The sequence below is a fragment of the Leptosomus discolor genome, chromosome 5 (assembly GCF_034619465.1).
Source record: "Leptosomus discolor isolate bLepDis1 chromosome 5, bLepDis1.hap2, whole genome shotgun sequence".
NCBI lineage: Eukaryota > Metazoa > Chordata > Aves > Leptosomiformes > Leptosomidae > Leptosomus > Leptosomus discolor.
Genome location: NC_141395.1, coordinates 37,501,972 through 37,524,902, shown reverse-complemented (window position 1 = coordinate 37,524,902; position 22,931 = coordinate 37,501,972). Strand labels below are relative to the sequence as shown.

Here is a 22,931-nt window from a genome sequence, read left to right as displayed (position 1 = left end):
TCTTCTGCTCTTAAGCTATACCAAGCCAGAGATCTGAAGATTACAGTGTTTTAATTTCTCTTGCATTTAGAACTAGAGATGTCATGTTTCTTGGGCTAACATAAACATGTTCTTCTAATTCTCCACACAGGACTCTGATTAGAAACATTTTTAAGTGGCATTTGAAAGTTTAAACCCAAAAACTTACAATATCAAAGAAGACTTGGCAAACATCAATAGTGTTCAGCAGCTCACAAACATGGTCCTTGGGGAAAAAAAAAAAGGAATAACTAAGTTTATAAAGATCTAAATAAATCACTTTATGCTTAGTGATTTTTTTTTTTTTAAAAAACAGAGCTACAAGTTCAGCTCTTCCATTATATAGTGTTATTCCACAAATAAAAAGACAGAAACCTGATGTGACAGAACAACTGACATATTTGTAATACCTTACCTTAAACTCCATAACATCAACAAACGTGAAGTAGTATAACGCTAGATTCTTCAGAATCTCAGATTTTTCTTTCTGGAGCTGAGCAAGCTGTTGCTAAAAAGAGAAACATAAACATGCACACTATTCTTAGAAAATCTTGAGAATACTGCTGAAAAAATAATACCTGTGAAGCGCAGGGTAACCATCAGGCTATGCAAAGAAGCCTTAACAGGGTTTTCTAAGGCTGAGGTTCTGTGTGTCTGAAATACACACAGAGTTCTCAGCACAGATCATTTAACAGCTGCCAACTATACTTTGAAGATAAAAGTTGAATTAGTACACATTAGTACCAAAGTCATATTCTTTAGCTCAGCTAGAGATGAAAATGGGTAGTTAGGAAAACAGTGTTACCGTATGGATAATTAGCAAAAGCAGAACAGTACATGAGCACAAATCAGTATGACAAAAAAAATAATGACATTACTTGAGATGGGAGAAAAGAAGGTGGCAGGTTACAACTTTACTACACAAAAACATTATGCTTTTAAATTCTGAACTTACCAAAAAGAATATCCAGGCAAAGCCACGTTAAGCATGCAAAATAAAATGTAGATACAAACATAAAATACAGTAACGGTTCTTTGACCAGTTCCATATAAACACAATAATACATTCAAACAAAAGCAACAAAATAAAGAAACAAAAAAGAAGCAAAACACTAGCATTAGACACTGGTGGATAAAATGGAAGAGGCAAATGTGAATACAAAGGCATAAAATATTTCACATGGATTTTTTAAATTTTTTTTTTTTTAAACAGACAATAAAATACCATTTAATTTTCACATTTTTCAAAATTTTCTGGAGGAATCAGACAGATCACTAACTACAATGAAGAACACAAAAAAGCAGCTGTTACTGAACAGCCATTATGTTTATCAATGTATTTGGATTCTTGCAGTGCTGAGTCTATTATTTAACTTGCAATATCCAGCTACGAATTAAGTCTCCTTCCTGACATATGAATGGAGTTAAAGCAGTCATAACACTCAATATGAACGTGCCCTCCAAAAAGCTGTAAGATGGTAAATTAAACACTGATCAAGTTAAATAGGATTTTCTTCTTAGCAAGAACAATCAATTATAAGAAAGATTAAATAAACTGCTTCAAGTTGGTTAGCTTATTTTCATACAAGCTGTTCGAACTGAGCATGCTTCTTCATCTCCCTCTCTTTATAAAGCTGTGCTCTGTGTTCTCAGTTGTATGTAAAGCACTAAAACTCCTCTAAATTCAAAAAACTGCCTGGACCACTGCTGCATATCATATATAAGGTAATTTTTGCTTCTTTCCTCTGAATGTTTAGAGGCGATTATGATTTTTAGAAACCTTAAGCCATAAGATTTCCATTACAGCCAAGAAGACAGGCACACACAGTTATGAGCAAATTGGCATGCCCGTGTTATACAATACTCCTGCCTACTCATGAACCAGTGCAAAGGATTTAACTTTGAAGGCCTGCCCTATATAATATTTAAGTTTCTTTCACAGTCAGCAGCTGGGCCTGAAATGAAAAATGGGTGCCAGTACACGTTGTGTATTTTGTAGCTTCACCTGACAATTCCATGCACTAGTGAATAAGATATCTCTATTTAAACGGCTGCTGTACAAAAATCTGTTTTCAAATGTAAGTCCTATGAATTGTAGTTTGATCCTCAGCATGAATTTGCTACCACCTTTCTCAATGGGTACCTTAACTGCCTTGTGCTCAGAGAACAAAGCATCCAGCAGTACCACGCGCAGAGTTTGGAGCTCCTGCAGGTCTGCACAGCTCCAGTACACTTTTGGGCCAACTTGCATCCATACTTGGGACCTCCCCAGAGGAAGAGTCCTTTGTACTTTCAGGGCTGCTTCGTCAGTTAACGCTTCTTACATGTCAAACATTCATCACCTAAGACACTTGGTTTTAATCTTCATCCTGACCGTGTCATTTAAACTACTTATTGCAAGAGATTTGGTTTTAAAACACCAAGCAGAAATAGGGTTTGTTTCTGTGCAACTAACACAAGCGTGAATTGGATTAAGTTGAGAAGTCATTTAATGGTTTGTTTGTTTGTTTTGTTTTTTAGGAACAGACCACATGCTATTGTTCAGAAATAAAACTAATTTAGAGCAGAAAGACGACTACACCAACACTTGCATTACAACTGCACATATGCTTTAACAACTTTTTCCTACCGCAGTCCCAACTCACATTAAACAGGGTGCAATGCTAAGGGAGACTATCAAGACTACAGGTTGTTGTACACGACACCTACATTTGGTATAATTTATGTCCACCTGTGGAGGACAGGACAAATTCTAAGCCACCATACGTGAAGTGGGGAGATATGGCAAAAAGGGAGACGGTGCTGGGAACCATGCTTGCAAAACAAATAATCTTTTTTCAGAAGTTCTGTGAAGCTGTACATTATGTAAAAGAATACAGGGAGGTATTCATTACACTCAACCCAGAACTAAGGAATCACTGCTGTGCACTGTTAACTAGTTACCTGTATTCCCACTAAAACTTTTGCAGAGTTAGGGTGATCATTCTTTGAGTTCTGAGTGTTGAAGCTGTCAGCAAACTTTTATTTAAAATATTTATACCAAAGCAAAACAGTATCAACTGTAATCATTGTTAAAGCAGTATAGTGCAAATATTTCAATTCATACAGCACAGCCTGATCAGTGATGTTTAAAGTACAGCTTACAGCATGTAGGGTCTTGGATGCTTATTTGCATTTTTATCACTCAGGAATGTGGGTGTAGCTCTTTCCACACCCACTGCAACAAAAATTTCCATTACTAATTTCCCAACAGCTGTTTAGAAACAGCTGGTGCTATAGTTTTCTATTGGGTTTGAGGCTTCTTTTGTTCACCTACAATTCCATTTATCAGCAAACATTTTTGTTTCCAATATTCAACAAAAGTTTTAAAATAACGATAAGCTGAAGAAATAACTCTTGAAGATACTAGCATGAAAAGATTATTTCCACTATAGCTAACCATACCTTGTTGATTGGTTAGACAAAAGTGGTTTATATCTTCAAGAATTTGAAGTACAAATTATACCAAGGACAAGAGTATTTTTGTTGAACACTGTGAATTAGATCTAAGATGTATGAAAAGCTGAAGAAATTTGAGCATAATACAGCAAGATGAAAAAAACCTGAAATAATTTCTCTGAAATAATTTATTTTGTCTATTAACAAAATATCACATCTCAAATCATATTTGAGTATTATTTATAAATGTGGATTTTAAATACCAGAGAGCAAAGCTGACATTTTGTCAAGTATATTATCTACAAGAGAAAGAACTGGTCTTTACCAAGTTGTCTTGTGCCTTTCCTTCTTCGTATTAACCCCCCAAAATCTTTACACAACTGATTATGTAGACAGCGAAAGCACATTAACGGACACGAAAAACAAATCAGAGAGTGTAAAGCAGCCTCACTTAAAGCTTACATGAACACAATAGCTCAGAGACAAAAAAAGTAATGACACAGATGCTGGCATATTAACATGAATAAATACGTATGTTTTATGAAGGCACAGGAAAAATACAAGACAACTAGAAAAGGTTGCTAAGAGTTTTATGTGTGGAAAACCAGAGAATACCTATAGTTCTGTAACTGTTTTATCATATTTGACTGGCAGCAGTAGTATGTGAATAAATGTCTTATTTCATGATCCAAGAATAGATGGTAGGTAGGGGAATTTTCTCCTTCTATCAGTGTGATATTTTTCCTGCAGGTATGATCATTAAACACTTGCATTTGTTTTCCACAAACTGACACCACAGATATTACAATGTCCTCAGAGAAAACACCATTGACTTAATCTTACTAGATGGCCTAAGTCCCAAAATGCAGTTATTACAAATTCTGACTGTTAAAATTCTGGTGATAGGGGCAAATCATCACTGTGAGTATTCTTACTGTCATTTATTATACTATGTTTCAAACCTGTAGAGTCTTTAGAAGAAGATTTTAAAACTTCAATTCATTTGAATAAAATTCTGTCTCTACAAAATCCACAGCAGAATGGCAGAGAGAGAAGGATCAAATCAAATGAAGAAAATGAGTTTTAAATTCTGTAACCTAACTGTAGAATGATGAACATATCCTTCCTTTTCTTATTTCCAATTAAGAGCAGCCTCTGAAGTGACAAGCTGCATATAAAAAGATGTAATAGAATATTTAACATGTTTACTAACTCATATATTTCTACTGCAAGATCTATTTTTGGTTTGTTTTCAAGTTTACAGCACTACGTTAACTGTTTTGAAAAGGAAATAGCCACACACGACCCTCCACAACCGTTACTGTCCCCAGCATTGACCATATTATTAATAACGGCAGCCAATCGGAGCAGCAAGGCTCCCATGGTAAGGAGCAGTTTCCCCACTCTCTCACTTTCTTTTACGTAAATTCATCCTGTAATTCCTACATTAGGCTCATTACATATTATCGTATCATACAAGTTTTGGCCACAAGTCTTGACATCGCCAAGGCAACGATTTACAGAGCAAAAGTCTCATTTATGCTATTCTATAGATAAAAAATGTTTAGGACATACATCTCCAGCTGCCTGAATACTTATGTCATGAAATCATGAAAGAACTATGCACTTAAAATGCATGAGAACTAATTTTGGAATGCTATCTCAGTACCACTGCTTAGCTAAAATACTGTATTAATAAAGTTTTTCTCTTTGTTTTTTAATGCCCAAGCTCTTAAGTTGTCAATCATCCAATCAAAAGGAGTTTTAATGGATGAATCAAACATGTTAAGTATTACACACATTCACTCCTCCACAGGTATTGCATAACTTAAGCAACAAGAGCAAGCACAGGACTAGTTTGGTTTACCTTTGCAGGTGACTCATATGGACTGATGTGACTTACAGCAGTGTACTACAATGATTTTATTACAAATAATGAAAAAAAAAAAATTTATTTGGATGCTACTCCATCTCATATTCACTCATAATCAAGGGTTAAGCTATGAATATAAACATCACTGCTGACTCTGCTTATGATTTTGAAAAAATAAAAGTTACATTACGACAGTTCTGTTTGGTGAAACATTTTAAAGATATTTCAGGATTTCACATTACCTTTTGGAATCACTATGAAAAAATACTTTCAAATGACTGTTAGGCTGAAAAATTCTATTTTTCTATTCTTTGACTGTATTATAGAGCAAGTCATTTTAAGCTGTGAAGTCAATCTTATGCAGGTAACAACAGAAGACATCAGACATGCTACCACATATGAACTCACAACAGTAGGTATGGCTGTACCAGAGCAAGGCATTAGCAGAGCAATTTCAATTCTGAATGATTTTTTTAGTTAAAATGTAGCTGAAATTTTATTTGCTCCAGATATTTTGCAGTTTCTTCTGAAATAAACTATCACTAGTACATCACATTCTCAAGTGTAAGAAATCTCAACTGCTTGTACAAAGCTGAAGAGAGACTAGTTACTCATCAACTGGCTTTACTCATGCAGGGGGAACTCCCATAAGCTAAATTACTGCCTCAGTGAGTTTTGGAAAAAACAATCTCATTTGTGGTCCCTTCAGCACTGTAAGTTCCTTGAGCAGCAGCAGAGTTGAACAGGCAGCCATGCAAAAACAGCATAGCATTCTCTTACCGGGAAGGCATTTTAGTCTTCATGGCCAGCAGGACAGTCAGTTTTATGGTAGAATACAGGGAGCCGGGTTTTTATTACTTAAGAAAGCAGTAAGTTATTTGAAAAAACAAGTCTCCCATACAAGACATCTAGCACTTCTGAAAGCTGGAGAAAAATACTGAAGTTTAGTGAATTTGGGGATTTAAGTTACCCTTAAGAAATCAGCTGCCATAGCTGTTAATGACCATGTAATTTCCTCAAAAATATATTACTTTGCTAGTGAAAAAGGATTACCAATACATGAGGCAGCATGGCCGAGACTCCGAAGTTAGTCTTCCTTGGAAGATAATTTCTAAATTGTCTTCACGAGCGCTGTGCAAGTTATAATATTAAGAACTTCATTAGAAACAAGCAAACAAACAACTGACATTTTCCTTTAGGCACTGTACCCCTTGCAGGGGCTGAAAGGTGTACTTTGAAAAGCAAATAACGATTTGTATTTAGTTAAGTGTTTTGAAAAAGACAATTATTGGAAGCACCTATGACAAATTAAAAATCAAGACTGGTTATAAAGTGCGTATTTCAGTAATTTTATTACAGAAGAAAGCATTTAATAAAAGCATGCATTACTGTCTTCTAATAAGCTTTGGCCAAGGATGTCCAGCCACTCTGTGCCCACAATGCCTCTCCCACATAGCTGGTTGTATAGCAAATTAGCGTTAACTATGAAGTAAAATTGTGAAAGACACAGTTAAGCTGACCAAACATACATACCGGGGTCTAAAAGGAAAAAGCCAACACATACATGAAGTAAATAAAATGTGAAATGAATTAATTCCTACCTACAGATCCTAACCCAGGCAGGCTGGAAATGCTCCCATTGCTTGTGCTCTATTCTCATATGATCTTATTTCCAGTCCCCGCTGACACAACACAGCGGAAAATTACTAAGTTAAATCAGGTAAATAAACCCTCAAAATACAGTCTCCTAAGAAATTGAATGCATAGTCAATACAAAACGCAATGGAATCGACACAAACAATACTGGGCAGATGGCTACTAAAAGATGAAGATTAGCAGTATCTGGAAAACATGGGCATTTCTCCCACTAACCATACACTTAGAAACTTCCAAGTGATGTTTCACTGGTCTGCTTACCACTAACCAATGACTAAGCCTCAAATTCTCCAGGAGACATTTAAAAATACAGGAAGTTTTTCTACAGGGAAATTGCTGAGGAGCAATCTGAGTAAAAGAAAAACATATGTTTGAGAAAGGCGGCAGATACTCTCACTACTTCCCATATGTGGTGTTTTGGAAAGCAGAAAGGAGGCTAGCTCCATCACACAAAGACACAGAGCTTGACCTGTGCCTGCAGCAGATTTTTCAGACTCTACCCACAATCTACAGAAAATCCACATCTTTTCTCCCTGCAACTCCAGTTCCCCATCATAAAGTATTTTATTCCAGTTTTACAGTGGCATTAAATGTTAATGCATTGACTGAGAAGAGACTAATTTTTAGGTCCTCCTACAGTTTTTTTGAGTTTAGTAAGTTATCTTTCAATTTCTCCATGGTGAGAACCTTGCCTGTACCCCTTACAAGAGGATGAAGTCTAAAAAACCTTCAGAAAAATTAGGCTGCTTCTGCATCCCTTACTTTGGAACTTGTCTTTTGAAGCTAGTCAAGGAAATTCAGTAAAAATAAGTGTTACCCTGAGTCAATACTAGCACAATCAGATCACTGAGCTATAAAGCTTTTTGGAAGGCTTGTCCAGCTTAGAAGGCTTTTTCAAAACAAAGCATTAGTCAATTCAAAATAAATATAAATACTAAGGTTTCCTAAACACAGAAAATAAATACTTTATTATTACATAGTTTCCTTTTCAAATAGGACTCTAAAATGTTTGCTTCGCATTTCACAATTCTTCAATTTTTTTGTTTAGATACATTCCCTCTTTTGCAGCTACTTCATACACTATTAAGCAATACTACACTGCTGGTCATCATTAACAGTTGATTTAAGACCTCAGTCTTCAAACTGCACATTTTCAAGGTTGTATGGTTCATGGTGGTGACTGGAGAAGAAAGGGCAAGTGTAAGAGATCACAGGGACTGCCCTCAGACAACAAAAGAGAGTGAGTTATGAGCTGATGAGGTCCAGAGTTATCTATAATCAATCCTTTGAAGATGAACTACTCCATTTTATTTTTCAGCCTGGGTAGCAAGGATTCATCAGGTACTTCATTGTTTGAACTTCTCAAACTTTCACTCTTGGTAGAATGTTGAACATCAGCAACTGTCAGACATTGCTTTAGTATGACTTGGCATGTCAAACACTGAAGAAGGAACAAAACCAGGAGGTGTATTTTTTGTGAATAAAGATGCAAAAGCTACCAATAGCTAACAAAACAGAATCACTTGTTTCGAAAGAATAAAAATGCAGAGATCATCTGATTACAGTAGACACTGATCATACTCTTCAATAAAATGTTTTCTTCACCTTTGAGACACAAAGCACTGTAAGTGATGGTACCTGAGAAAAAACAAACTAACAGCCAAAAATAGGTGTTTAAAAAAAATCAAAAACCAGGCACTATCTATTCTCTAACTGAATGCAAGCTTGTTTGGCAACATCACCTACTGATGTCAACAGGTACTACTAACTGTATATATGCACAATGCTAAGCAATGGTGGGCACAGCAGTTGAAGGTACAAAATCCAAAACGCCTCCTGGAAAGGCTGTCCTGGAATTTTCACTGCAAGGAGGAAGCACAGGTTATGATTTTTCAACTACTTCCCCTGCACTAATCCTTCATAATATTTCATTAATTGATGTCTCCCTGTTCCAATAAGCTTCTTGCCCTTTTAGATCTCCGATCCCCCATTTCCCTACTGAAGGAACTCAGTGGTGCGCCCTCCTAATATATAGCGAGATGGTTGTTGGCTAGTGGGAGGAAGGAGACAAAGGAAGAGGAAGGAGGAGAACATCTTCCTGACCAGCAGCGAGATGCTTATACCTTTTTAAAGCTAAGATTTAAAACCAAAAATCCATCTCACATTGAACTCGAACTTTCTCTACACATGATGTGGCTTTTGTCTCACGAGGTATCTGTTACGGGTAAAGGTTTCTTTTGGGAGATACAGCACTTTATGGGAAAACATCTGTAAACAAATAAGATGAGCAAACTGCCATCAGCTCTGACCGCAGGGAGGGAAACCCTGGCTGCCTGTTACTAGAACTCAAAATCCCTACTTTAAGCTGTGCTCATACATAATGAGGGTAGGCTTTTGATAACTGTGCTTAATAAACACAAGGCAATGACAAAATATTATGAGCATGCCCTATTTTAGAAACTGATTGTCAAAATAAATCAAGTGAGCTTTGATCTCTTTCCACAAACTTCACAGCACCAAATCCTTAAATAACTACTATTAGTTATGCTCCAAATTCAGAGTCTACAGCTGGAAGACATATAGAACATACATGCAGCTGCACTGAACACATTCTATGTACATAATCTTTTAATAGTAGATCTGCCACTGAAGTTTAGAGAATAAGGATTAAAGGATTTACTATTTTTACATAAATTTGATAAAGAATTTGCAATATTAAACAGTACAAGCCATGTACAAGTTTTCAAGTGAGAAAGCACATTGTTACTGAAATTGTTTCCTCCATAAGAGAAAGTTTTTATCTTTTTTTTTTTTCCATTGGTATGACTAGAGACATTACATAGAAATTTTAGATGGCATAAAAGAAACTAATTATTCCCACTGCTGTTACCACTACCATTCTGCAGAAACCTGAATGCTTAAAGCAAGCCTAAACCTCTCAAGCACACATGCAAATAGTTGCATGCAGGGAACATGCAAACCCAGAACCTACCTCCACCTTCGACCTTTTGAAAGAAATATAAGCAAGTAAAACAAAAATCTTTCCCTTTGCTTTCAAATTGAAACAGAGAAACAAGTGTACATGACATGCCAAAACACCCACCTGTAATCTAATAATCTTAATTATCTCTAAAAGGCTATGAAGATAAAATCAGCAATACTGATCACACAGAACGGAAATAATTTCCTACTGCAACTGAACTCACTACATCTGAAGAGGAAACAATTATATTTCCGTATTTTTGTACTTCACAAGGTTTCTCCTTATGTACTGAAGCATTCTTTATTCCCACAGAGACTGACCCCATAGGCAAGGGCACCTGTAAGGTACAAGCACCTGTACAGTACAAAGACATTTTCCCTCTTTGCAGTCAGGTGCCTTTTATTGATCTGGTGGTCAGGTCTCATCGCAAATAAAGTTATGCAACTTCCATCTTCTGTAGTCAGTCAGTTCACCCAGAATTTCTGCTGTCAACATAAGGCATGATTTTTTGGGGGATTACTTTCCATTGACAATTCTTTCAAATAGAACAGGAAAGAGCAGGCAAAAAGAAAACCAGAAAGCGTCCTACTCTAACAAAACCAGTCCAGAATTACACTATAATATTCTCTCTTTGGAGACAGATCTTTCTAAAGTATCCTGTCAGACATTTGAATCAACAACTACATTCCAACTGCAACCGTCAGTACCAGACACTTTATAAGAACACATAAAACCTCACAGACTTGAGCAACAAGTGATGAAGAGTATTGAGAAAAATACTCATATAGCCATTTGGTTACTTACGTTGTTGTTGCGTGTTTCTACTGCTGGAAACTTCCTGACTATGAATTTGACAGCAGATTCCAGGTTTTTGTCAATAAGATAGGATGGTTTAGCTTTGGGGTCACCACATGCCTATAAAAAAAATACAATACAAAAAATGAAGTAAAAACACAATCATCCATCTAAAGCTAAGTGACAGTTGCGAATCTGAAGACAAAATAGAAAGATTCTTTGTTTGTTTGTTTGTTTTTAGTGAGCGGGTGATAAAATGAAAGGCAAAGTGCAGGGACTGTCACAGCTGAAATATGCAATGAGAAACAGTACAGAGATGCTCTTCTGAAAAAGATGCATGGAAGTATCAAAGCAGTTAGTGCAGAACAGCAGTGAGGGGAAAAAACTCAATCCTAAAAGAAGGAGAAAAAAAATTGTTTCCTTTTAATGCTATTCCTGGTTTGAGGTAGTGTTGTATTCGTCTGGAGTTAACAAACTGTTAGAAAATGCAATCATGTCATCATCTGTGGAGGACAGTGCTGGGCACATTAAATGATTAAACTATTTTTTGAGAAACAAAACTAAAAGCCCCACCACCAATCCACATTTAGTTTTACTTTAAATTGTTAACTGCAAGACAATTTTCCACCCCACAATAAAACCACCAGTACTTGCCTAAAGTGTCCTATTTCCTTAGATTAAGAACTCAAGTTTTGCTCATTTTCTTTACTCCTACAGTAGCGTAGGCTGTGCTTTAAAAGCAGTAATCAAGAAATTTCATTAAATTTTTATTTGAACAGAAGTCACAACTAAGTGTTAGGTCTCTTAAATAACTGACATAGATGTATCAGAACAGCTTCTGTGGACAAATGACTGATGAAGCACCTATTTTTCCCAGCTACAGTGCGTGCTGTCAGACACTTCTCAACTACTCTGACTAGCAAGCCATGCTACATCATTTAGTTTGGAGAAACATACTAAAAGCGGTGTTACTTACATAACAAAGTTTGTGCTCAAATTGTATTTTCTCTCAAATATTCACTTATAGTCCTCACAGGGATTTGCAAAGGAGTTTCGTGTCTCATGCAAAACTAAATTACATGCTAGGCATTTCTACGCAACATAGTGAACTCGAATGACAGCTCATTTAAAAACTTTTCCACATTGATTTCTATGACCAAGTTGTGGACTGTAGAGACAGAAATCATGAAGTATGAGACCGATTCTGAAAGCGGGCAAGCGGGCAAAGGGAAGGTGAAAAGCTTTGCAAACCTTCCAAACTTGTCCTTGCTGGGAAAGCAGTGTAATAAAAAGAGAGAAAAATTACATATAAACAAATTACTCTTAAATTCTAAAATACGTTACATTTAAGTGAACTAATAGGCTATTACCTACAACCAAGAGAACATTAAGACCATCTGTTACTCTAGGCAGCATACTTTCTACTGGATGATTATTCTAATACTCACAAACAACTTTACATGTACTTATTAGAATTTTACTATTGTGCGAAGTGCTGCGTATGTACTGAGATATTAACTTCTAATAGTATTTCCAAACTAAGTTCAAGTGGAGAGAGAAAAAGAGTTAACAAACATCACATGCAACTACAGGGGAAAAAAGGACAGAAACTCAGTGAAGTTTTACATACCTGAAAAAGAAACGGTAGCCAAGAAAAAAAAAACAAACAAAATAGTCATTATTTTAAGTTTCTAAAACTCCTACCAGCAGTACATGACCATAATGATGTACACTAACATACTGCTCTAATACTCTCCCATTTGCCTATATTTCCACAAGAACACTGAATTTTATTAAAATATCATATCTATACTCCAAGAGGAATTTATAATGACAATATACTCAGCAACATCCACAGTATCCATTAGATATTAAACAGTTGCTTCGATATTCTTACAGCAGCAAACAACACGTGCCACAGAAGATCTATTCTGTACACACTTTTAAAGTCTTTACGTGATTTCCAAACTAAAAATTATACTGTAAATAGGTGTCAAAAAATTAAACAATGCACACTTCAAATTTATGAAGTCTTAATTAACTAGATGCCGTGGGTTTGTCAGAACCTGTGTAAGGTTATTTCTATTTTCTGTCCTTGCCACACATTACATAACTTTCTCTACTAAAAGAAGTGTTACAAGCTAAGAAAACAACTTAATAGACAACACTTATTTGAGGCCTTTTAAATTCCATTATGGTTCCTGTTATACAGTAGAAAAGAAACCTGCCACTGTTTACTTCCTAAATTTTTCAGTCTGAATTCAAACACTACTTCCACATACACTCCTTAACTTTCCTAGCAGATGTTTCTCCTCCTATAAATCAGCACTCTGAAACGTTTACTAAAAATTATGTTCTACCCAAGCCCTTACACACAGATCACTCACAAGGAAACAGACATCTGAAAACACTAACACGTACATCCTCACATGGCTTTAGGAACTCAATTCCCAGAGATGACAAATATTATCCTCAGTCTAACTGGTAATCCCCTCAATAGATCTGAATACACAAGAGAGAGCTTTGCTCCTTCCCCTTGTTTGCTTGCTAGTATCACATTTAGAGCAACTGTAACTCTTCCTACTAATAAACTACACAAGATTGATCCATAGCTAAGAAAGAAAATTGACCAAGATACAAAAGGTTAAAGGTATCCTTTACACATCTCAAAATTCGAGCTTCTAAAGAGCTGTACAGGCCTACCTACGTGGATTGAATACAAAGAGGACAGACACCACCAGAGAGGGTCAATGCCTTGTCTTTGAAACTTCCCCCATATTCCACAGCAGCTCAGCTCCTTTCTAAGATCTGATGTTATTCGACTACTTGTTCCATTCAGTACAGTTTTCATCCTGCATTCAGCATCACACGTAAAGCAGTCTACGTAAGCTGAACTTCTCCTAAAACGGCAAACAGACCTGTGAAGCTCAAGCTCGCAATGATTTACTCTAAAACCATAAAAGAATGAAAATACAAACCCCAATCCTAGCACTTTCACACAAGTGTGAAAGAGTGATGAGAACCATAACCACAATTCTGCACTGCAGAAAATAATAATAAAAAAAAGACACTGAGGGCAACGGTCTTAGAATATAGATAAGAAAGGTAGCTTTTGCTTTTAATAGTTGTATTGGTCAATACAAAATCTCGTCAGTACTGTAACAAACAGGAACATCGTGGTACAACATACAAAGATCACTTTGCCATATACAGCTCTTGGGCATTCAAATAGAATTTTGAGAGCTAGCCAAATGCAGTAGCCCTTTCTCAATCAGACTCAGACACCACATTTTCCCGTAAGTGGGCTGCAATAACCTTTCTTCATTTCTTATCTTTTTTTTTTTTTAAAAAAAAAACTACCCCCAAAACACCACCAAACAGAATGGCTACATTTTTTTAGCTTGAAAAAGAAATTCAAGAATTAAAAATGTTCTTACTAGTGCAGCATTCACGGAACACAGCTCTGAAGCTATGGGATTCCAGCTGCTTCAGCCCCAAAATATTATCCTGAAAGAATCTCCCAGCAGTCATCTCTAAATTCCTTTGTACATTACTAAACAGCTGTCAAGCAGTTATGCTGAAAAAATGACGCAAAGCTACCATTAGAGACTAAACTAAATAAGTACAAAAAATAAAATAAAAAGGACTCGGGCATTGGATTTCTATCAAGCTACACAGCATTTCTTTCCACAGCACTGTAGAAAGGTACCCTGCTATGATAAGCTCTCAACTAAGTGAACATATTTTCCTGCTCTGATCTGTGCATCCAGCTCTTACCAAGAACAATATGGTACCTATAGCTAAGACACCCATTATTCAGAACTCATTTGCTATCCTATGCACAGGCCATCAAACTTCAGAGAGTAATTAGACTACATGTACCGTTTACAGATGCTTCACTATGCCATACATTTTGAAGGAAAGCAGCATTTTCCTGCCTACCCTAATAATCTAACTACCTAACCTAATAATCTAGTTAACTAGACTTCCTACCTACCGTAATAATCTACATATAGATAATCTAGATCTATAATCTAGATAACTAGATTATTATTAAACAAAATTCAGAATCTATTCTTCACTTGATGCTATTAGGTTCTTCTATACTATTTTTACTCTGAAAATGAAGAATAGCTCCACTTTCTAGGTTGTATTCATTCAGAATGGGTCAACAAGAAAACATGCAACAAAAATCTGCTTAAGGTCTACATTTAAAATAAGCAGCCTCTAAAGAAAAGCACATAATCCAGTACAACTGCCTTTGGCCCAGAACACACCAACATTAAGAGACACAGCAGAGACCTTTTGCCTCAATACAGTTACAGCTATCACTGCAAGAATCCAAGCCTAACATTTTACTTCCCACTTGAGGGCAGAGGATGTTGGAGGAGAACAATAAAAAAAAAATCCATCAACATAAGTACTACATATATCCAGCTGACGTGACATGCATAAAGGGAAGCTTACGTTCAGGTACAATCATTGTCAGAAGTCAGCACCACGGCACAGTACAGAGGGTACAAACTCACATTTAGAACAGCTGAACTTCACACATGCCTTTTACATAAACCTGCCACATGTCCTTGAGTAAGAACATTGGGAAGTATTACCTGGGTTACATGGTGTAAGATGATAAAAAAAAAGCCTAAATATGCTACTGTATTATGGAAATAACTTTTATAGCCTTCTTTTTGTTGCTAAGCCCAACCTCTTCCAAATGATTAGCAGGGCTGTTTCCCAATAAAAGAGAAACAGGGCCATTTGAATCAATTTCCTGTTTTTGTTCCCCCAAACCTCCTACATCAGCAGGTGATCATAAAACAAGTCATATTTTGCAGCAATTCAACATTTTTTATTACTTCAAGAGATCTTGACTTACTGTTACTGCAACCTTGAGATGAAACACTGCTGAACATAGTTCCACTGGACTGTGACAACATGTATGGAAATAACCTTAGTCAACAAATCACTTCACCTTCAAGTTTCATTTACCAATGAATCTGCACTAAAAAACTGTGAATTTAACCAGCAAATGGATGGAATTTCAACAGGAGAAAAAACATACGCCAACCCCTGAGTCAGTAACTTCCATTACTAAGTAGAAATATACTAAGGCTTCTCATACTAAAAAAAAAAAAAAAAATGAGAAAAGCTCCTGTACATACCATTTACAGTTTACTACAGCACATTCTCTTGACATGCAAGAAACATGTGCACAGTAAAACTGTGCTTCTTCCCTTGTAATTGCTGCTGGCATTAAAAACTTCACCCTGAAATGTATCTGTAAGTTTGAATGCCTGGTTTGCAGCTACACATCCTATAAAATATACTAAATAATACATGGAAAGAAACATTCAAAGAGACAGGTTCATCATTAACTCCAGATTTCCGCAGGACAAAACATATTATTTATTCTTTGTTTCTGTCGTGCATTTAAAAAACTGAGATTACCAACTGACAATCTTCAGTTTTGAAAAAGCAGAACTACTGAGAAGGAGAGAGAGGTGAATAATCAACAAAGAGCTGCTTTGAATGGCAAATACGTAAGGAAACAGTTCACACTGCATTTGCCTTAACATCTCTGATGAAGCCTACCACAATGGCTTTGCTGTATTCTAGGTTTTGTGGAAGCCCAAGTTTATTATTCACCAGGCTGGTCTCAGATACACTTTGTGAATGAAACCTTGTCCCTCTGAACAGCTATGCAAGCAGATGCAAGAATTAGTCAGTCACACGCGGACAAATTATTATAGTTTAATACTTTTGATGGCTAAAATTTAACTGTGCTACACCAGTATCACTTGTGTAAACTTGTACTAAGTAAATTAAATTACTGATGTTTGCAGTTACATAAATTACACTTGTACAAAAAGTAAACCTGTATTTTGATATATAAACTATGCTAACAGATTCAACCAGAAATGTATTGTTCCCATAATCCAATCAGGATCTTGAATCAGAAGAAAGTCTCTAATTTTGGACAGTCTCTATAGGCTTTGGATATATCCAAAATACAGCTCAAAATTATTATAAATTTAACAGTTGTTGCACATTTGATGCACTAAGGTTTGAAAGTCTGAAAGATAATGCAGTTTCATATTAATTCAAAATTACAATTAAAGGTGTCAAAAGTCAGTCCTAGAGCTAAGCAAGACGTCTTCGCCATCATTATTTGGTCTTGAACCCTAAAGTATACACTTTATTTTAAACTCTAGTGTATCTCTACTCAGAGATCCAACCCATTAACATGTAAACTCACATGAAAGCAGAAGAAAAGGCTAGAGAGGACCTTGAGAAACTGCCTACCCTACTTTCCTGTTCCAAAGCAGTATCTATGTTGCTCCTGGGAGATGTCTGCCAAATCTTTACTTACAGGTCTCCAACAGGCTACATTCAAAAACATTCTCACAGTCTTTTCCAATATTTAATGATTTTTTTTCATTAGAAAGTTCTAGGATCTAAACTGAACTTTCCTCGTTACAATCTAATCCATTTCTTGATCTCTGTGGCCATACTGAATTGCACAAACTCCTCCCCTTCTCACTACAGCAGCCCTAAATACTTAAAAACTTACATCACTTATTAGTTTACTTTAAAAAAATCTTCCCATTTTCTTAACAGGTGGAATTTTCTGCAACACTGGTCTTTCTTATTATCTGCTCTGGACTTTCTCCATTTTGTCCACATCTTTCTTGAAAGTGTGTCAAATCAGATACATTTCAAATGAGCTTCACTCAACGCATGCCATGTAGAACAAAAGGATTACCTCCTTCGCGTTCAGACTATCTTGCTCACACATTTACAAAACTTCATGTCGCCCCTGATTTTTTTGCAGTGAAGTTTAATTGTCTTGTATTTGCCCTGGCATGTCCACAGCCTTTCCTGGCTATTTTCTGCAGACTTGTTATCTCATTACTTTTCATTTTGTATTTTAAATTTCACTAAGCACAAAATAGCTTACCATCACACTTGCTTAGCCACCTCCACGGTTGTTAGACTGTACCTAGAATTTGTTAAACTCAAACTGAATTCCAATTAGTGTCTTCATTATTTCTGTAGCTTCTCCCAGTTTCCTACCTACAAATTTATTAAGTACAGTGCAGTCACCACCTAGGTTGTTAATCCAAAGAGTGACTGGAACCAGAGGTAAGACACACCCCAACGAGACCCTGCTGAACTGCAGTCTGACAACAAGATCTTTGTAACTGTTCCCTAATATGGCTATCCATCTGCTTTCATCACTACAATTTCATCCAGACCGTACTTCCTTAGATTGTTTGTGAGAACAATCAGATGAGGTAATGCCAGCAGCCTTGCTGAGGGCAACATGTAAAATTTCTACTAAGTTGTCCATACTAGAGTGACCTGTCACCTCACCTATGAAATAAATATGCTTGGTTTGACACTATCTGTACAGTGATAAATTCACGTCATCCTCTTGTGTTTGTAGCACCTCTTTAAGTAAGCACTTGGTTCTATTAATCAAATATCGGGCAGGTAAAACACAAAAGAAAAAAATGAAGAGATGTTTCACCACTACAAAACCTTCCCTAAACGTGATTTACAAAGTAACAAAAGAAAGCAAGGCAATAGGAGTGGCCTGTCTATTCTGAATCCAAAATGGGAACTGTTAAGACTTTTTAGCTGTACGCGATCTTAAAAATCTCTTGCAACTAAAACTGGATTTGGTTTTGTGTCAACACACACCAGGACAATTGAACAGTAATTGGGTGCCAGGTAACTCATATTTGTAACTAAAGAAGCAACGCATGACAATTCTGGGCATCGCCACTTGATGCAAAAGGATAAATCCACATGCCTTTCTCTCTGTGTATTTTGGAAGATATCATGGGATATTTTTATATTGTATTAAAAGTCTTACTGTTTCTTTACAAAGTTAGTTGCTTTTCCAAGGTAAAAAAAAAAGTGACTTGGTATCATCAGTTTGTGTTTGCTTCCTGAGGAAAGGAAATTTTTTATCTATGTCTTTTCTTGTTGCCAGCACTAACTGTGAGTCTGTTTGGGGTTTCCTCCTCTTCTTATCAGTGAGACAGCATTCTGAGCCATTCCTCCAAGATCACAGACACAAATAGACAACCATATACTGTCATCTTAACCTCTAAAGAACTGCTGACATCTGTCAAGCACAGGAAGAAATACTGTCCCGCCCTAAGACACTTCCTGATGACCTGAAGACATTATCTGTTCCTTCCCATACCAATCTGACAATTCAAAACTAGATTATTAGCAAGCTTTTCCTCTCAGCTCAAAGCTCTCCACTCCAGCACAGAGCTGAGTGTCAAAAGGGTGATCTAATCCTACACTTTTCCAAGCTTAAGAGCTCTGCAGATTGAAAACTTCTCCATGTTCTTCCAGTTACCTAAAATCTCTCCCTACTTTTTCCTGAAGAACCACCCTAGTGCCTGAGCAAGACAGTACACTTTATCGACTGCTTCTATTAATCAAATCGACTTGCTTCTACAACATTTTACAATGTTTACACTTTGTCAAGTCCTCTCCAATCCAGTTTTGGCGCTTTTAGGATCTTTATGCAAGATCTTTACGCCTTATGCAAGCAGCATAAAAGGCTGGTGAAGTAAGATTTGACCTCTATTCAGCCTTGACTGATCTGGCCAATTTGTCATCATTTTTACCACAGAAGACTTGATGCAGTCCTCCTCTTTCCCTCACAGCACATGCCTCCTCTTGGCTTTTGAAAGAGTACCTACTTTAACTGCTGCAGGAGAGAAAATAAACACAGAAAACAAAAAGTACTCTGTCATTGAAATGGCTAACAAGTAACATCCTTGATACAGGTAAAAATCCAATATTCCCACTGTTGCATCTTTAAAGAACTAACTGGCAATTAATCACCTGCTAAATTATTTTAAATCTGGCTTCATACCAAGCTATGTGGTACTCACAATAGGATCAGGACCACATTTTTAGTTTGGAACATTAAAGAAAGTCAGCTAAAGCCCCTGCAATTATTTATTCTGTTCCTTATCTATGACTTCAGTTTGGTTATGCAGCTTATGTCTAACAATTGGTTTAAGATTCTCATTTTTCAGATACTATGTAATCATCACAGTTGTGAAAGTGAGAAAAATGTTTTGTTAATGGCATTTAAAGAAGAAATTTTGCACACAAACATAAAACCTGTACCATGAAGAACAACAGAACATTGCTAGCAAAGCAATTAATGCTAAGTAACAGACTCCTCATGTCTGAATAACATAGCCTAAATAATTCAAAACCTAAACTTTCATCCCTAGCAGTTCTGTTGACAGTAGCACTGCTTCAACACTCATCAAATTCGCACTCTCTTAATTTGCTCTGTCTAAATCTATACTTCAGGTATTTTAAGATGAAATCTCTTACTGTAAATACTTCCCAGTATCCAAGGGCTTTATAAACAAACAAAAGACAGGCCCACAGAAAACAAGATTAATTCTCTGCCACCACTCTTGAACAACACACTTACTTGACAGTACTGACAGCATTACACAAAGCTTACCAACACAGTCTCGGTCTGCTCTGAAAGGTAACCACAAAAATCCAAGCTTCACCCGAGCCAGGATGGCACGAAAAAAAATGCCTGCTGTCTTTCATTTACAGAGATTTAGTTGTAGGCAAGTAATGACAAAAGAGTTACATGGAAAACAACAACACGACTGCTAGTCTGGATAATCGAGGATAAATTCTTAAAAAGTAGAAGGAACAAACCAGGAGAGAAACCACAACAGTAAGATTTCCAAGTTCAGGACTAATACTGGTCCCAGTACAAAAGGCAGCTGAAAGCAGCAAGCAAAGGGTCATCCTTCAATATAACAGCAGCAATAAAAATCCACCTCCATACAGACCAAATGTGAGTTTGGCCTCATCGTGCACTATTACCTTAGTAACTCCACTTTCCATATTTTCCGTGTCGCTCTCAGAGGCAAAACCCCATACATTCAGATACTCTTATCTTAAAAACAAACTTTAAACTATTTCAAAAGACAACAGCGGCACAGAAGGTCAATAAACAGGAAACGATGAACAATTAACAGCTATAAGCACAATGACATCAAAACTGAAATTTATATCGGAAGATGAAGTATAAATACCAAGTTTCTAACTGCTTTTAACAACTTCTGTAATTCCTTGGGAAGTAAAATTTTCCTGCTTTGTTTCTAACAGTCAAGAAGATTCTTAATGCTTTAAAATCTCTGCTCCCTAGACAGCATCTACTGCAATCTGTAAGGCAGCTATAAATACTTCACCTCTCACTTCCTCTTATTAAAAAAAGTCTTAACCATTTCCTTTAACCGCAATACCACATATTGTGTGGTTATCTCTAGTAACTTGAGTTTCGATATCATCTTGAATGGAGGAAGCTACAAGAATCTTAAACAGCAAGTTTGGAATCAACTGTTTTCATAGGGGGGAAGAAATAAAGAAAAATAAAGTGTTTAGAGCAGGCAGCTGCTGCTTGGCTGAAGAGAGATCCACAGTAAAATACTGTAATCAATCCCAAGACTTCTAGGGCTCACCATCAGAGCTAGCCAGTTAACACTGTCAAGCAGTACTGACTGCAGCTTAAGAAAACAACTATTTAAATCACAAATCACTATATGAATACATAAGAGTTGTGTCTGGGATTTCTCCAGATCTGCAAAACTGTATGTCACTCAATAATCAAGCCACTTCGTCATGTCTCCTCCCTAAGACCTATGCAATTTTGGACTCTGTTCATGGCATTTGCAGGAAAAAGTGGTCTCACCTCTAGTGCTCATGCTCCCCTACTGAGAACCTATCCACTTGCATCACTTCACTGACACGAGTAACAGCAGCAGCTACCACCATATTGGCAAACATGCTTAGGACTCTGACTCCTAAACGTGCCAGCAGAAACATGTCTGAAGTCACTGGACCGTTTAATGTGAGTAACTGTCCCCAAACCAGAACACTGGTAATGAAAAGGGAGTCCACACTCACAATGGTTAAGGCACACCTGTATGTCAAGAAGAGACTTGATTTTTCCTGTCTTTTTTTCTGCCTTTTCTTCCCAAAGCACAGCTACGCTCAGGCAAAATCCCCCCAGCTTGTTTTCCACCTGGCATATTTCTCTCAAAGCATAACAAGTGCACACACAAATGACTTTCCCATTTTGATGCTTTTCCCCATAAACAGGGAATTTCTGTTTTGTGTTAAATGTGTGATTAAATTGTTACAATGATTAACTGGAAGCAATTTTCCAATGTACAGAACTGCAAACTAAAAGGAACATCACTTCTGTTTTGGAAAGATAGGAATTTGCAATCACTTAGTTAGAATACTTTATATATGTCAGTGAAGATTTGCAGAAAACCTCAAGCGCACGTCGACTACTAACACTGCTTTGGATCAGCACTGATGTCTAAACACTTCAATCATGTGAGGTTTTTTCCCCTGGAAACACCGCCTTAATTAGAATCAACACTGCACTTGGTATAGCCAAGTACCCCTTACTACTTCTGGAATACAAGGCTCCCATGTGAGCAAAACAATTTGACAAAAACACATCCTTTAGTTCAGATCTGTTAGGCAGGATCACTCCTGACAGAAACCTGGGTCCAGAAGTCAAAGCCATCAAGTAAGCACCTAAAACTCTCAAAGTCCCTCTGCTTTTGACGCAGCAGAGGCCAGCCAAACCCAGCATGTGAACAGTGCACAGATTTTAACATGCTAAACCTGAAAAGGCACGCTCGTTGCTTGAACGTAATAACTAACATTTCCTTTGAAACAAGAAAAAGCTCTCAGAAGTAACTGCGTTCAGGACAAGGCAATAAAATCCTAACTAATATTCATTACTGAAGCAGGCTGCGCAGCCGTACGCATTCAGCACATTAGGAAAATGAAGCCAGTAAGGCCACACGAAGCTCCCGGCGCAGGGATGGCCATGCGTTACGCTCTTCCATATAGGAAAGCACAACGATTTCCTCCAGAAGACAAAATGAACTGAGCACGGACGCGTAACCAACCCATCCTTTTCGTCAGTACCGAGACCTGCCGCTTCCTGCACAGCCGAACCACCTCACCTCTGCAAATACCGATCGATTTCGTTTCGGGAAGGTGGGGAGCAGTTCTACCACCCACGACAGCTTCACACATCTGCTCCATCTCACGCCGGGAGCTGCTAAGCAA

General features: G+C 37.0%; 1 protein-coding gene across 4 annotated transcripts in view; it reads right to left on the bottom strand.

Moving 5' to 3' along the window:
- Nucleotides 1–22,931, bottom strand: part of NCKAP1 (NCK associated protein 1) — a 61,149-nt gene that overhangs the window by 37,548 nt on the left and 670 nt on the right. Inside the window, exons 2-5 of one of the 4 annotated variants that reach the window (XM_086466207.1) lie at nt 12,015–12,032; nt 10,773–10,883; nt 434–526; nt 188–244 (exon numbers count right to left, since the gene is read on the bottom strand). In XM_086466207.1, coding sequence (XP_086322333.1) covers nt 188–244; nt 434–526; nt 10,773–10,883; nt 12,015–12,032 — 279 coding nt within the window. The remainder of the gene's footprint in view (nt 1–187; nt 245–433; nt 527–10,772; nt 10,884–12,014; nt 12,033–22,931) is intronic. The other 3 variants (XM_086466209.1, XM_086466206.1, XM_086466208.1) reach the window with 3 other exon arrangements.